The following is a 17863-nucleotide window of genomic DNA, read 5'->3' as shown; positions in this document are numbered from 1 at the left end:
GATTACAGTCTGCATCAGCTCAAAAAGAAAGGCAAACACCCCGGCAAGGGACCTTCAGAGGCCTTCAGAGGAGCATTAGCGCAATCAGCCCATTGTTACTAACCAGGGAGCAACAGAAGACCCCTAGGGAGAAATAATGGTAAGTCGGAGCGTGAAAGGTGAAGAAGGCAATGTAAATTCAGGTCGTGCTGAAGCCAGGGGGAAGGTGAGAGCACAGGTGGGCTGTGGGGAGCACAAGGAGGAGGCAGTCTGACACAGGAAAATCGAGGGGGAAGGAAGGGGAGAGGGAGGAGGTGGTAGCAGAAGAAAGAGAAGGTAAGATGAGAACAGAACATTTTAAACTAACCCAGAACTCCATTGTGAAGGACAAGTCACGAGGCAAGATACAGCTCAAAGGCACAAGCCCCACGTTTCATCACTGCAAAAAGATAACACAGCCTTCCAAACGTGCATGGAGGGAGGCTATGCAATCTGCACTGACTCCCAGAGTGCCCCAGGATTACTGAGGCTTTTCAGTGGTGGTAAGTCCCAGCAGTGTCGGCACCTACTTGACACTGCTTCTCTGAATAGACCCCAGTGCTGGAAAAATAATCATATCTGCAGGGAAACATATTTCACTACTGGTGTCTGTCTGGGTAAGGGAGTGGAGACTCTCCCCTCCCTGCTGGTATAGGCACCCCCTTCCCCTAGAGTGGACTGAAGGGAGTATGACACGTGCTGGGAGCCAGGATCAGGGCCCCTGCTCCATGAGCCACCACAGCTGCTTGAGGACATCCCTGCATTTCTTTCACGTTTATCTCTTCCCCTGACAAATGAACCACCTATTCAGTTGGCCCTCTGCTTCCAAGTACACAATTGCTAGCGTGTTTAAGAATCATATCAGGAAGGCAAATTGGAATAAAGGTTGTTTCCACCTTCTTAGTTATCTCTGGCAAAAAGATTTCTCCAACTCATCTTAAAGCTCTATGGCAAGATGGGTCTTGGGGAACTATCCATTCAGCTCACGGAGGAGGAAGGTCGAGGAGGAGGCAAGAACTCTTAACATCCCAGACCGGATCAGGTCATGTCAATATAGAGAAGGAAAAAAAGGAAAATGACAGGCTGTCCTACCTATTCCAATAATGTCAGTAAAAAAGGAGAAAAAAAATAATACTCAACTACCTCTCTCACTCTGTTTTGCATATCTGAGAGTACCAAAATATAGGAATCAAAACAAGAGCCAAGCGTCCAATTTGATATAAACCAGGAAAGCTTTCAGAATGGAAAGAAACACAGTGAATGGTCAGAAAGGTGAGGAGCAGCAGGTCAGAGATTTCAAACATAGCAGTGACACTGGGGTGTTTAATCCTGTGCACAGGGCCGACCCTCCTCCATGAGCTCGCCCCCACCATCCAATCTACCACTCAAAAACACCAGAAGAGCAAGGAATCACCTCTCAAACCACCACATTAGTTTGACAGGCAATTTTCAAAGGATCCTAATGGGGGAGGTGCAGGGAGGGAGAAAGTTTAGGCAATGGAGTAGGACCTCAGAGAATCAGGGTGATTCGAGGGTACAAAGGGACTGGTCTTTTAGGGAAATCCAGATATGCCTTTTTTTTTTTTAAGTTTATTTATTATTTTGAGAGACACAGAGAGAGGGAGACATAGAATCTAAAGCAGGCTCCAGGCTCTGAGCTGTTAGCACAGAGCCCGATACGGGGCTCGAACTCACAAACTGCATAATCATGACCTGAGCTGAAGTTGGATGCTAACTGAGACACCCAGATGCCCTTAGATGTTTCTGTTAATTCTAATCTCTATACCTACTCTGCTTAAGAAAAAATACCAACCATCCTTTCTCCCTGACGTTGTGAAAACAAGCCACGAGAAGCACTTCCATAGCCATTGTTCATGCAAAAGGGAATAAAAGTGCTGCCTATGTAGCAGTAGCCATCTTCTCCAGCCTGGCCTGGGGCCAATGGGCCACCTCTCCCCACAGGCTCCGGTGAATCAGCAGCACAATTGCCTGAGGTGGCAGGGCCTGCTCATTTTAACCCCCTTCCCCTCACCCCAACCTGTACTCATACTGAAGAACTTCGAGGTTTGATGCAAGAAATGTCAACCACTGCTGCTTGGACAGCAGTCCACTTGGAAGCACACACAGCTTGGGAGGACAGGGGGAAAGCAAGCTGAATAGGTACTTACTCAAAGTCCTCAAACTCCAAGTCGGTTCCCTCTACTGATGGGCCCTGGTTGTCTGAGGAAGAGGAGGAGGTGGAGGAACGGAGCCGGTTCTGCTGATAGCGCATAGAGCGCTGGCGAATACTGTCTCTCCGTGAGAGATACTGGATCATCCTCTGGGCGTAGTATGCGGCCGGAGATAATCTGAGAGAGACAGAGATGGACAAACACAAACTAGCACTAATGTGGGGAACACTGTGAAAGACAGTAAATCCAGCTCTCCCTGCTGAGCAAACTCCGGAGACATGAAAAATAAAGGGCATTTAACTCACCAGGAGGTCTGTACTGCACAGTATGTCATGAGACTACCACTCGTGTTTCTGTTCCGAGAGGAGGCAAAGAGGCTGTGTAATCAGTCATCATCTGCTCAACAGCTGCCCCCTCCCAAGGGGATAACACTGGACCTTCCTTTTTTAGTTTCTTAAGGGACTCATTTCAGCTTCTCGGGGTGCCATTCATACAGATTTACAGCCTTCTTCAATCATCCAGACTCAAAATACAAGAAACGAAAAGGGACCACAGCCATCATCCACAGGCCAGCTCTTCCTTCATTTCACACAGGAGAAAAGAGGCCAGGAGATGGCAAACCAGACATGGCTAAAGAAGGTACCACCTTCACCGGGTCTTCTTTCTTCTCCAACAAATCCATACAGCTCCATATCTGTCCTAGCTCCCTAAAGTGAGCTCTATGGATTATTCACAGACATGAAATACAAAGAAAATATTCAGGATTGAAAAAGAGAGTAAAATGTACTCAGGAAAACAAAATCTATCAGGGAAGAAATGATTTTTTCTATTTCTTACAATAGAGCATCCGAGCCTACATGGGCACTAAGCAATACAGAAGGCAACAGTGATTCCTTTTTCTCCTCCCTTACCACAGCTATTCTCAGTGACTAATTAGTTTAGACCTCTATTCTGTGTCTTAGTGTCTTCATACTCCTGAAAACGTCTAGTGTCTCCTACAATTCACCACATTCCCTTTCTCAAGTTTTTCCTCCATCTTTCACAACACTACTATATACTAAGAAAGTGAGAGAAGAACAATAGGAAAAAAAATTTTTATGTGATATTAAGTAGATTACTAAGAAACTGCCAGACTTGAAACTTGCCTAAGTTATACATTTTAACTCAACAATTCCACTAGGAATCTAATCATACAGAAAAACATAGGATACACACACACACACACACACACATATACATTTACATGTATATGTTGTTAGCATTAGTGAAAAACTGGGAAATGTCCCAAATGCCCACCAACAGATTAAAGAAATAAACTATGTCCATACAAAAAAACACTATGTAACTATTAAAAAGAATATATCATCCCTATATATACACAAGAAAAACCTTCTAAAACAAAAATTTAAGTGGGAGAAAAACTGAAGAATGGTATACATACGCTAATCTGTATATAAAAACATACATTTCTTTAATTGAACAAAAACTAAAGGAAACACAGCCATCCTAATGAGAATTCCTGGGAATCTCAACTTGTATAATGTTTAAACATAAAAGGAAAAAAAAAAAAAGCATGTATGTGTGTATACACAACATGACACATACATATTTAATGGAAATCTGGAAAAACTGATTGAGAATGGACATAGTAACAGTTACATCCAAATGGTAGGGAAAGTCTTTTCAAAGTCTTGCTGCCCTACATTTCCTTAGCCCTGAACAAAGTTTCTGGGAAAACTTCAGTCTTTTACTGACTCAGGACAAAGGAGATTCTGCAGTCACCTGTTATAGGAACTAAGGCCGCCATTAAAATGCCAGTCATCAGAGGTGGTATCCTTGAGGCCAATCATCAAATGGAATTCCCAAGCAGGCCAAATGACAATCTTTGGAACTCAAAAGTCTTTGTTACAGAACACTGTACTGCATTTGGCATCCCTGAACCCAAATTATATAGCAGGTCAACATGGGCTACACAGATGCCTTGGCCAAGATTATTAGAGTACAAGAACAGTTTCTTCAAAGTCTCAATGTGTGGAGCTTCCATTTATCCATGTGGGCCCACTGCCATACATTTTGCAAGGACGAATCAAGAATCCTAAATTTTCAAGAGACAAAAGTCAGCACTCTTGAGTTGTTCCTTTACCTACTAAATAGACAGAAATTTTCCAGAAGACAACCATTGATGGTTAAATTCTCAAGTCCACCAGACTAGAAAAGAGGTAAAAAACACATCAAGAGCAAAACGAAGATTCTTCTTCTGGAATGGATTCTGAAAAGTGTCCATAAGTATACATACTTCTCAGTTGTTAACCCACCCTAAGTAATCAGAAAATTGTACTGTTGGTGACAGAAGTAGAAGGAATATTGATAACAGACAGTAAGACTACCCTTTTACCTAAGGGCACAATTTTAGCAGTAGGTAACCCCAATTGTTTAATTTCACGATAGCATAGGAATTCCTTCTAAGCTACAAAACTATGCATCAGTGGTAAAGAAAAAAGGATTGCTGGCACAATTATTCAATACAAGTACATCCTGGCCTCGTCTTTGTAGGTATCCAGAGGGAAGCTAAGGATCTGAATGCTGAATCATCTCACAAAGACTCTGACCTATATGTACTGTGTAGGGTGAAGTCTAGGAGGAAAGAAGTTAAACAGCCAGCAATGAGGTAGCAATCATCCTCCTACTGAAGAGTTGGATAATCACCAAACTCTAAAGTGTTCCAAGTAAAAATTTTTAATGTTTAATAAATTGCAAGTTTTCTTCAAGGAAGAATACTTTCTTCTCCAAGAATACCTATTTTGTGTTGAGAGGGAAAATGTAAAAATAGCAACACCACAAAGTATGACATTTTCTGTGATAGAGATCTGAGTGGGAGTAAATATAAGATTTATTACATGAAAGGAGGACAAATAATGGTCCTTAAGAATTACTGTTAAACTTTGTCAGGTTAAAAATTCTGGGGATGAGATTCCCATTGCTGTCCTTAAAGAAACTATTTTATAGCAGGAAGTTCTCTTAAGTGTTTCAGAGTCATTTGACTGATGCTGAAAATTTCCTTCTCTTATGAAGGACTTATTTCATACTTTCAAGTATGATCAGAGACATAAACTTCCATGTTTGGCCATCATCTCAACTGCCTCCCCATATTCCTTGATCCTTGGATTTGCCATTTCTTGGATTTCCCCAAGAGGGGAATATTTTCATTAGTCTCTCAGAAAGAATGCTCAGTATCATGACATCACTGTGGCCAACAACAAAATCACTCAATATCCCTAGAATCAACTTGGTCGCCAGACTTGAAATTCTTAATCTAAAGCAAAGCTCATTGGAATACCTAAGTGGCTCAGTTGGTTAAGCGTCTGATTTTGGCTCAGGTCATGATCTCAGGGCTCGTGGGTCTGAGCCCCACATGGGGCTCTGTGCTCACAGCTCAGTGCCTGGAGCCTGCTTCAGATTCTGTGTTTCCCTCTCTCTCTACCCCTCCCCCATTCATTCTCTCTCTCTCCCAAGAATAAATATACATTAAAATAAATAAATAAAATAAAATAAAATGATAAAAAAAAGGAAAAGCTCATTTAGCTTTATCTAACCTATATATATTACCTTGCCAACCCCACCATTATAAATTACTCTTTCTTTTGGCAAAGTCCCACAATGCCCTCTGGGGTTACTTAAATAATGTGAAGGTTATCCCCCCTTTGAGGTCATTAACAGAATCAGTAAGTCTGGCTAGAACAATGCCAAAGGGCTGCTCATTATAAATAAATGTTACATATCAACTTGACACCCCATTCTTGGTCCCCAATTACCAGTGTCAGGTAAGGGTGGGCCTTGAACTCATCTACATGTTTTGTTTTGTTTTTTAAATCTCTTCAAGAACTCTTCAAATATCTTCTAATCACTGCAAGATAAACACTTCAATAGAATTCCAACTTGTTTTATTTGGTTACCTTTTTGTCAGTCATCTCTTCCTTTACGTAGCATCCAAAAATTGAACATCTGAATGAGCTTGATTTCTGCCTTTTGATAATCTAAATTCTCTCTCAAATGAGACTAAGTAGGATGTTTTGTTAGTTGGTTAGTTTTAATTTGTAAGTAATTTCCCTATTAATAAAAACTTATTTTCCTTTTGGCTGTCCATCTGAATGGCAATAGCCTCCCTGATTAGCGAAGAAAAAGAAGTATCCTGTGACTCTGCCAGTGGCCTCCTCAGGTCCCTCTTCTAAGTGCCCCACTTACAGGAATGAGCTCCAAAGGACAAGAGCTCAGTCAAAACTCTCTACCATAAGAGATTCTGTTCACTTACCTGCAACACTTCCCAATCACCTGAACCACCTTTCTCAAAACTGTAACTGAAGAGTAAAAGAGCACCAGGACCAGAGAGGCACAGAATGGGGCTTCCAATGGCTTGGCAACCCCAAGGGCAGCCCCTCCCCCCCACCTAGTGCCATTTCTCACTTTGGCCTTACCTCGCTGGGTCTGGGTAAATTGGGTGCTCTCTGGATCCTGCTCCATCATAACGGGATAATGAAATGAGGGAAGACTCCAGCAGCCTCCTAGCAGAGATTAAAAAAATGGCAATAATCCCTGTCAATTACCAACTCAGAGGTCATTCATAAGGAAAAATAGGGGGAGAGATAAATAACATCCCCCTTTGCAGCTAACTGACATCTGGGATCAAACCCTTCCTACAAACTAAGTACTTCGAGACATAAATAAATGAGCAACAGAGCTCCCACACTGGGTATGGCCACTGTATTATGCCGAATACTGCTCTTCAGTGAGAAACGAACAAGTGCTTCAGAGACATGATCTTATTTCTATTTGTAGTATCTCCAGCAGACAAATAGGAGTTTGGGATCAACACAGGAGGGAAAAATTAGGCATACTCAGAGATTATCACGTAGTGCCACATTTATCTTGGTGTTCAGTTCCTCCATGTTACCCTAATCCACGTCCTCTATCTTCTACTCATTCTGCTCTGCCCACACCCTTTATGTGAGACGGAGTACTCCTCAGGCTCTTAACAACTGACAAAAAATCTTTAATTATATAATCTAGCCCAATCATAAGTTCAACTGATCATATATGATACACCCACATTTTATTGAGTACTTTTTTGGTGCCAGGCGAATACTAAGCATTTCACATATATTTCTTAACTTAAACCTCACCATAATCTGGAAAGGTAGGCTTATGATACAAACATGCGGACACTGGACCTAAAAATTAAGTCTAGGGCACTGTGGTACAGGGCTATTCAAGGATAGCACCAGGACTCCAGGGAAGCTCTGTGAACTCCAAAATGCTCAGAACCACGATGCTGCACTGTAGGACCTTGTAGGCTCCAGGCAGGTAGAAAGTGTGTACGTATCCACTGTGAGTCCAAGCTAGAAGGTGGGCTTTGTATCACTGGCCCTTCCTGTTTTTTAAGGGAAGCCAGAAGTCTAGACTTCTGACAGTTAAATTTTAGCTAAAACCTTTTTTTCCCTCTTTGTACAAGGGCCACTTTAAACACATCTGATAAACGTGGCCCAGGGACCCCCGGTCTGCCATGTCTGCCACACTGCTTCCCAATTCAAATGTGCCTTGGCAGCCAATCAAGCTCCTGCCACAGAACACATTTCAAAGAAAATGGTCTCAGAAAGAAATGCATATTGTTCCTCTCCAGCAGCATCTTGCCTGGCTCTCCGGGAACAGGTCTCCGGCTCCCTGCCAGACTCTTCTTTAAAGCAGAGCTGCAGGATAAGAACAGCAGCTACCAATCTTTTCCAATTGAGGTAATTCAATTCACTGTTATTAAAACCAGGTGGCTTTAGGTATAGTCATGTGCAGTCACTTTATCCCAGCAACTGGCTCACCAAAGCATTTCCCCTAACAGCCTGAGAAAGAGATACAGCAGAGACCCTGTCAAGCTGACTATCTCTCCTGCCCAGGACAACTAACTATTAAATGATGCTTTCTATCTAGACATGGCCTCTAACCCTCACACACAAGATCCTTTAAACAGTCCTACTACTGAATGAAGGGAGAGACTATTACAATGTAACCAATGAGGAAGAGAAGAAAGCAGTAAAGTACATCTCTGATTGAAAACCTGAATCTTCAATGTTACCACTGTTTACAGCAGCAGAAATCCCATGTTTCATCAATTCTAAGAGCCACCCTTCCATTACAATACGTCTGAAATTGGGATGCATCTTATAAATGTGTGACACAGTTTAATTGGCAGGAATTTTTCCTTTCATCAGGGTCACATTAAATAATGACTAAAATAATGGCATGTCTCTGAGTTTTGCATACAGAATGTTAGGAGGCTCATAGACTGGAGAAAGAAGTGAAATTTTGGGAGGAGTATCTATCCAGGACATTTATGCCATCTTAGATAAATACTTGTTCACTATTAATGAATTAGTTCTATAGGAATTGGGAAGGTTGAAGAATAGAAGCAAGATCTGGGAGCAGTTGACTTCCCTGGAACACCCAGAAGCCTGTGCCACCCCCAAAGGCTCTGGGCATAACTGAGCCCTGTCATGTTATCCTCCAAATGGCTGCTTAGTAAGCAGAAGCCCTTTGGCAAAGAGCATCCTGCAGAGTGACCAACAGATACCCTTCTTAAGGTACTTCTGCCTGGAAAATGATGCTACTAAGTTAGGAAGCCTACATTACCCCCTACTTCTAGGCTAAGGCTGTGCCAGTATTCAGAGAGAGGAGATGACTTTTTAAGGAGGCACTAAAGGAGATTCTTGAACTAGTTTGGATTAGAGAATTTCAATTTTAATGATTCTGTTTTATAATCCTGCAAAGTCTACTTCCCACCCTACTTTCCTATCTTAATTAAGAAGACTTCTTTAAATCAGGGTAAAACCAAAATGTTGAGCTTTATCTCTGGGGAGGCCCTGATGAGGTTCTTTTGGAACATGCATCCCTTGTGCCTACTCACTACAGGACGTGCTGGCGCCATTTACTCCCCCAGGCAATACAATGGACTGGCAAGCCATATATATATATGGCATTTTAACTGCTAATACACAAAATCAGGAAAGCCAATTACTATGAATAGCAACCCCACACACTTATCACTGATTAAACATTAAGTTCTCTTCAATTACAATAGGAGTACTATCTGAAGGAGCAAAAGACTTCTCCAACTGGTATGGAACAGAGAAAGAACTAGAACTACTAGATGAGTAAACATGACCACCACTCCTAGGAACTCTAAGAAAGACCTTTCTCTCTTACACTTAGCTTCCTGCAAAGAGCCATTCATGGGGAAATGACACAAAATGGGATGAGATGGCAGCTGTATGCCTTTTTCTCTGGCCACCACAAATGTGACTTGAATTAACCATCTATTGTGCAATTCAGTGATGGGAAATCAGGTAGGACTTGGGAGGGTCTCACACAAGCTTATTCAAGCTTGAAGCTACCTTTTCATTCTGACCTGTAATCATAAATTAGAATTTTTTTTTTAATTTTTAGTGTTTGTTTTTGAGAGAGAGACAGTGCGAGCCAGGGAGGGGCAGAGAGACAGAGAGAGAGAGAAACACAGCCATCTGAAACAGGCTCCAGGCTCTAAGCACAGAACCCCATGCGGGGCTCGAACTCATGCACCATGAGATCATGATCTGAGCTGAATTCGGATGCTTAACCAACTGGGCCACTCAGGCGCCCTAAGAAATGTTTTTAAAGAGTCACTGAAACCCTGTCAGGGATAAAACAAAAAACAAAAACTCTCTTTCTTTACAAGTTTGCCTGGTTCATTCTCTATATCAGTGGTGCCCAAGTGAAACACACAGGAATTATGCTATTTCAATCCATCGGAGAACCGAAAGAAAACATCAGAACTTTTGTTTTATAATGTGTAACACATACACATGAATTGCTAAAATGTCTTTACTAACAGAAGTATTTTTAAGTCTGGAGACCACTGCTCTATCAAACTATATCCTATTTTTAAGAAAATTCAACAATTAAAAGAATAAGCACAAATATATAAATATAAAAACCATAAATGTGCAAAATCATAACCATACATACATAGAGCAAAAGAGAGAGAATGATAAAGCAAATGTGGTAAAATGCCAACATTTAGGGAATACGGATGCAGAGTATATGGGATTTCTTTGCACTGTATTTGCAATTCTTCTTCTTTTCTGAAATTATTTCAAAATTAAAAACATGCAACATACAAAACTGAAAAGTAAACCACTGAAAAACTAAAAAGAAGATGCTTCATTTTCAAAATAATTACTTCTTTTTTTTAGTGTTTTATTTATTTTTGAGAGCGAGAGATACACCATGAGCAGGGGAGGGTCAGAGAGAGAGGGAGACACAGAATCTGAAGACAGGCTCCAGGCTCCAAGCTAGCTGTCAGCACAGAGCCCAATGTGGGACTCGAACCCACGAACCATGAGATCATGATCTGGGCCTGAGATCATGACGCTCATGCTCATCTGACTAAGCCACCAGGTACCCCTGATTTACTCACTTCCTAAAAAGGATTTCTTCAAGTATCAAGTTACCCTAATGCCCCTAGGCAGGTTTGATAAACTACAGGCTCCAAGCCAGCTGCCTGTTTTATAAAATTTCATTCAAACATAGCCACATCCATTCATTTATATATTGTCCATGGCTGCTTTAGAGCCAGCAAGGCAGAGTTAAGAAATCCTGATAGTAATAGTCTTAAAATACTTACTACCTGGTCCTTTACAGAAAAAAATCTGCCCATTCCTGCTCTAAAATATTTACTTACATAAAATCCCCTAAAAGATAAAGTGGAGTCACTAAGAAATGGAACAGAAAAACCTGAAATCAAAGTATTACACACTAGAATAAATGATCAGAAATTAATATTAAGCCCCACTAAAATCATTAGTCAACAGAAACACAATTCATGCTATAAAATTCCCAACACTGTATTTTATTTTACTTTGTTTCATTTTTGGAGAGAGAGAGCATGCGCACTAGGGGAGGAGAGAGGCAGAAGTGGGGAGGGAATCATAAACACGTTCCACACTCAGGGTGGCGCCCGACACAGGGCTCAATCCCATGACCCTGGGATCATGACCTGAGCTGCAGTCCAGAGTCAGGAGGCTCAACTGACTGAGCCACCCAGGCACACCACCCATCTTACATTTCAAATGATGACAACTATTTCTTCCTTCTCTGATTAATACTCTGAGTACGTGCAAGGGGGTTCCCTAGATCCCCTATATCCTTTGATGACTAAGAAAGCAATAAAAAAAAATAGTGGAAGACAGCTCTGACAAAGAACAAAGTTGTCAGGGCAGATGAGATGGGTCATCTAAAAGAAAAGAACTTTCATTTCAAATCCAATGGATATCAGAGTTGAGAAGTAGTAGTTTGGGTACTAGTCTAGAAAGAATGAAGAAGCCGGTGACAACTCTTCCTTACTGAACAATTATGTCCTGAAGATATTCTTTTAACTAGTTGTCAGATCACAGGAAAAAAAAATCAATATCCTAAAGCAAACGAACATGTGCAAACCTTCGCTAATCACTGGAAAATATCAACTGCCAGAACTCTGTGACCTAGATGAGATGTAAAGCCTGGGCCGAGAACCTAAGAGGACACTGATGCCCCATGCCCAAAGAGTAATTTCCCAGCCTGGCTTTGATGTCTGCATGATATTTGCTATTTCAGCTCAGAGGAGCCGAACCCAAAACTAATAGCTCCCTTCTGCCTAGAAAATAAAATTCTTCAGCTTGGTATCCAAAGCTCTGTAGCCAAATTTCCCATTCCCTCTGGATATATGATACACACTAGCTGGTGGTTTTCAAACTTTCTGGTTTCAGAACTCCTTTAACATTCTTAAAAATTATTGAGGACCCTAAGGAGCTTTTGTTCATATGGGTTTTATCTATCGATATTTATATTTGAACTTGAAATGGAGGAATTTTTAACACAAGCATACATTCCTTCAGCCATCATAATGATAATCTTGTTACACATCACACAGTGAAAACACCACTGAACACTTGTGAAACAGAGAACAGCTCAGCAGTATTACAAAAACAGTTTTGACTTCAGGGACCCAAGGCCATACTCTGAGAACTACGCTCTAGCTCAACTAAACACACACCCTCACTATCTCATCTATGCATTTATGTTGCCCATTGCTTCTTTCTGGAAAGTTCTCCTTCCTCATTTCTGCCTTAAAAATCCTTTTAATCCTTTAAGGCTCAAAATGCTTTAAGGTCCTCCATCCAAGTTTATACTCTCTTCCCCAAGATCCTCACGGCATTTTGAAACCTCCCTGCAAAGGCCTCTACCAAGGTGCCTTGTACCAGTTACCAATAAGTATGTCTTGTCTCTGCTACTGGACCGCAAACCACATAACGCAAGTACTGGGTCCAAGTCATCTCTTTGACTCCATTAAAACTCCAATCTTAATTAACATGTAATAGAAGACCACAATAAATATCTGTGAATAAATCGGCAGTCCTAAGTGGACTTGGAAGAATAAACAAGAAGATCTGATTGCCCCTCAGTGACCCTGCGACTTTTGGACAAGGATGCTAGATGTCCAAAAACTCACACTAAAATTCCTGAAGGAACAAGGTTTTCAGAAACTGCTTACATCACCCTTCATCCCTCTGGTCACTTAGGCTGCTCAGGTTAAAGTGCTGACATAGTTGTACTGATAAATGCAGTGCAGCCTGGTCCCTGGGAGGCTTATTAAATCATAAAGGCAGAGGCTGGCTACTTGCCTGGGAAACTACTACAGATGCTCCTGGATGGTATATTGCTAACAGAGACCTCACAGGGGAAAGAGAGCAATGTTTTCAGGGGGGATGGAGGGGCAGGAGGCCAAAGAAACTTGGATGCACATTGCCTTCTTCATTTCTGAATCTTGCTCTGCAAGCCTCCGATCTCTGCCTTGGCGCATGCCCGGGCTGGGAGATGACAGCCTTATTCTTTGTAAAAAATAATTGTGTGTTCTGAAATGACACCTCTATTATGATTTCCAAATTGACATCTCTGCTTTAAAGCGGAGGCATCCAAGCCTCCCCATTTCACACACTGGCAATTATCGTCTAAGTTATCCAGCAATCGGCACTCATCTGATCACTGCAGGGCCCCCTACTTCTAGGGGTACACTTACAGCACCAAGCTGCTGCCAGTGGAGCCTGGCAGGCGATTCCTGCCCCTGCTATGGGGTAGACCAAGGCAAGGTGGCACGGCTAAAAGACTAATAACATCACAGAAAAAACAAGCATACTATATTAAGAGCTCACAGTGCCTGTCCTATGGATTGGCCTTATTTTACTAATCAAGCATAAACCATTCATGGGTTCCCAACACTGTCACCGGAACGTCTTTACAGAATATTAACATATTCCTCGATGCCTCTGTGCAGCAGACTGTAAAATATCAGAGCGCAACATAATCACAGATACCAAAAGGAAAGAAGCTAGAAACAATTCCTATCCAGTGTACACCGTGTATCTAGTTATGCAAAGTCTTCCCTGAAAAGTCAGCCAGAACGCTCTGGGAAAATCTGACCCTCTGCTGTTTGGTGGGTGGTTATTTTTAAAACAGTTATAAAGTGATTGGTTGGCACTATGCTTTGCTCTTGTATATCCTCAACACATTACACTATAGTTATAATATTTCAACTTATAATAAAAACCCACTTTTGTCAGCATCTGAACTCAAAGGCGATCTATATGGACATATTTATACTGTCTCCAAATTCATTTTCTCTGGCAGACTTGGAAGATCTGTTCATAGAACATAGGGTTTTTTTTTTTTTTAATTAGAAATTTAGATCAGAGGCTTTTCACCAAAGGATGAATAAGAGCACATCAATGAGGACAAGTTCCACGGCTAGTTCTTATACTCACATGCATGTACACCCAGCAAGCAACAGCTGTGATATACAGGTTTAGATTTTAACGAAGAGGCAGTGCATCCTAATGGACTAATTTCCCCCCAAATCAAGAACAGATTTACAAAATCCAATAATCCTAATTTCTCAGCTAATTTTATTAAAAATCATGGATAATCCCCAAAAAGGCTATCTCTAGACCAACTAATTCTGCAAAGAACATATTGGGTAGAATCATTCACTGCTTCAGTAACATCAAATCCACCACTTCTTGCGTGATTTTTCATTCATCTTCCTAACCTGAAATTTAAAAAACCTTCGACGAAGGCCATTTGTTCTTAAATGACAGGCCACTGACCCTGGTACACTGCAAACACTATTATGAAGTAAAATGAACACTAAATGAAGTAAAAGCTAAGGGCCAACATCAGGATGGCAAAGAGAGTTCGTAAATGAAACCTTACAAGAGAACGAGGAAAAAGGAATACACAGTGGCTGGAGCATTTACTAACCAAAGGCCAAGAGGCAGCCTTCCTGGCTCATGTCGGTTAAGTAATGAGGTTTCTGGAGTCTACAGAAATAGACAAGGGACAGAGACTCTAACTGAGCCCCCAAACAATGCACTGTTAGCCCCTGAGCTAGCACAAAGCTCAGAGTATAACCACTTTTCTTATATCCTGGGTTCACTCTGAACTGCTTCTCTTAGTGACATTTGATCCTCACTGATTTGGCCTTGGGGTATACTAGCCTTGCCCTTCCACCCTGATCCTGACTTTGGCAACCTTCTAGATTCCTTTTGGACTCAGCATTTGACTCTACTGGAATAATTTCTCCACCATTTCCCTCTGTCTAGACAACATGAAATTGTCATAAATGACACCTAAAGTACAATTAGTAGAGAAATGGCAATTTCCACTCTCCTCCCCCGTTCCCTGAAAGAATTGCACATTAATGTCCTCCAGCATGTCAATCAACACTACCCTGAAGATTAACTCTGTGAAGCCTAGAAGTCATTTAATTCTCAGCTTACTAAATATTATGCCTCCCCCCAACTATAATTAAAAGACGTAAATTGCCTTCTTTTCCCTAGCACTAATGCTTGTAATCTCAGAGATCTGAATGCCTGCTAAATCGATATCTGTGTAAAAAAAAAGTCCTTACAAACACCACTCTATCCAGCTGCATTTGATTTAGGGAGCTCATAGACAAAAGCAAAAAGATAAAGCAAACGTGGAGAAAGGCAATAAGAGAAAGGCAAGACTCAAGACCATCAGAACCGAACAAATACTATTCTAACTATTAAAAGAGAAAGATGGTTTGAAGACACTGCCAGTTCCTTGTGAGAAGTAACATTAAAAAAAAAACAAAAAACAAACACACAGCAAAACTGAAGAACAGGAAATCATGAAATAACTTATCAGTGACTTTCAATGGGAAGGGATTTCCCCGAGGGAAATGGCAATGTCTGGAGACTTAGTTGTTGCAAATGGGCGGAGAGTGCACTGGCATCTAGTGGATAAAGGTCAGGGATACTGCTAAACATCCTACAACACACAGCACAGCCTCCCACAATAAAGAATTATCCAGACTTGGGGTGCCTGGGCGGCTCAGTGGTTAAGTATCAGACTTTTGATTTCAGTTCAGGTTGTGATAGTTCATGAGATGGATGGAGTCTGCCTGGGATTCTCTCTCTCCCTTAAATATTAAAACTCTCTGGTACATCTTAATGGTCTGAGACTAACCAAGAGAAACTCTCAATAACTAATATGTATCACAAATCTGTGCTTTAGCTTTAGAATCAGAATGCAGTTTAAATTCATCATCTTGTGTCACTAGCTATGTGACCTTTGGGCAAGTCCATTATCTTTAATGTCCAAATTGAAAGGGGAATCCCTAGTTCACAAGGTTGTTATAGTGAGTAAGAACATATGTAAAATATAGTAGCCATCACGCAGTCCAAAAAATACCGATTATTCTTTTCTTCCTTGGATTACAACTCCTAAAGTGTCTCTGCAGGGCACTCTGGCCACCCAAGTCACTATGCTTAAAAAGGTGATTTCTCAGAAAAAAAAAAGACATGTGTTGAGAAGGATGAGTACTGTAGAGGCACACACAGTGGTATATGAACCCTAAGGATCACATGAACCTCACTCAAACTAGTAAGAGCAGTCATTTATCTACCAGCATATTAGTCTATCCAACCACTGATTCAAATCACAAGTATTTATTAAATGTCTACCACTGGGAATATATTAGTATATAGGTTAGATATGATCCCTATACAAGTTTCCAAAAATGGACCCCAGAGAACCATACTTCTTAGTATTCTTGCTCTTGGTTGGTTTCCTCCCACACTGAACCTAGACCAGTCTGTTACTTGCTTTAACCAGGAGAATGTGGCAAGCTGTGCCAGTTTTGGTCCTGGTCTTTGAGAGAACTGACAGCTTCCATTTCCTCCCTCTTGGAACGGTCACTTTGGGAAGCCTTAAGCTTCTAAGTAAAAAGACTGGCTATTTGACTGGAGAGGCGGCATGAAGAGGAAGAGCCTAGCGGTCCCAAATGAGTCTCTCTAGAATCCCCAACCAAGACCAGGAGAACTTCCTATCTGAGCCCAGTTTACCCAAAGAACAATGAAAGATAATAAGATTGCTATTTTAAGTCACTAAGTTTTGTTGTGTGTCTGTTACATATCAACAGATGAATGAAGTTGTTCCTGATCTTGTAGACCTTTCAGCTAGTCACAACAGCAGCATTAGAACTAAGGTCATGAAGTTAATTACAAGCCTGAAGTAATCACATCTGCACTCAAAGGAACCTTGGCTACCATAACAGAACACCAAATAAGACATTTGGAAACAGATCTTAAACAATAAAATTCAATGCAAACTTGCTCACAGTGTCCAAAGCATAAGGTCTTGATACTGATTGGTCAGAAATGTCAACGTCAATTTAGAAAGACTTGCTACTCTTTCCTCCCTATCCCAGTCTGGCTCTCCATCTTTTTAAAACACACTTCTGCCCTGGACGGCTCCCTCTTAATATAGAAGGTAACCCTAGAACTTGGAAAATTAAGGCGATTTATACTCCCTCTCTTATCAAGAGTCAGGACCAGTTTCTTTTCCACAAATCACTATAAAAGAGTGTAGGAAGGGGCACCTGTGTGGCTCAGTGAGTTGAGCATCTGACTTTGCCTTGGGTCACAGTCTTGCGGGTTTTGAGTTGGAGCCCTATGTAACCTGCAGCCTGCTCTGGATTCTGTGTGTGTGTCTCTCTCTCAAAAATTAAGTATTAAAAAAAATTTTTTAAGCAGCGCAGGAAAAATGAAGATAATATCCTATTCTCTCGCTATGGGCCCAATTACTTTCTGTATTATCGAACTTTCTAATAAAGAACTTCACTGTGTTCGCTGCAAGTGACTAATGGAAGTAACTAGCATCAGCTCTATCGCAATAGCCATTCCTTATCCACCCTTCACAGGCACTTCACCTTTTTTGTATGAACTTGGTTTACTCCAATTTTATATGGTGAGATTTCACAGACACCCCATAAAGCCTGAGTCCAAAAAATAATACCAACAGACAAAAATTAAAAAAAGAAAAAAAGAAAGAAATGACCTACAGGCATTATGTCACAGCAAGGGGTTTTTTGTTTTGTTTTGTTCTGTACTTTGAGCAAAGTAATAGAACAAAGGGAAAAAAGAGTAGGCATTTCTTGAACGTCTAACCTTGTAAAAGCAACTGATGCTTAACTCATTTAACCCTCACATAATTCTCCAGTTGAGGAAACTGACGTTCAGAAAGGCTACTCAGCTGCCCAA

The 17863-nt window shown here is 41.2% G+C and overlaps 1 protein-coding gene across 7 annotated transcripts in view; it reads right to left on the bottom strand.

Moving 5' to 3' along the window:
* AMBRA1 (autophagy and beclin 1 regulator 1) overlaps window positions 1–17863 on the bottom strand; it is a 172692-nt gene that overhangs the window by 100374 nt on the left and 54455 nt on the right. For 3 of the 7 annotated variants that reach the window (XM_029914974.1, XM_029914977.1, XM_029914979.1), the window contains 2 exons: window positions 6662–6748; window positions 2187–2366 (listed from right to left, as the gene is read on the bottom strand). The exons of 2 other annotated variants lie outside the window; for them this stretch is intronic. In XM_029914974.1, coding sequence (XP_029770834.1) covers window positions 2187–2366; window positions 6662–6748 — 267 coding nt within the window. The remainder of the gene's footprint in view (window positions 1–2186; window positions 2367–6661; window positions 6749–17863) is intronic. 2 more of the 7 variants (XM_029914975.1, XM_029914980.1) reach the window with 1 other exon arrangement.

Source organism: Suricata suricatta, chromosome 11 (assembly GCF_006229205.1).
Source record: "Suricata suricatta isolate VVHF042 chromosome 11, meerkat_22Aug2017_6uvM2_HiC, whole genome shotgun sequence".
Classification (NCBI taxonomy): Eukaryota; Metazoa; Chordata; class Mammalia; order Carnivora; family Herpestidae; genus Suricata; species Suricata suricatta.
Note: the sequence above shows the minus strand (reverse complement) of the source record. Positions and strands in the feature narration are given on the sequence as shown.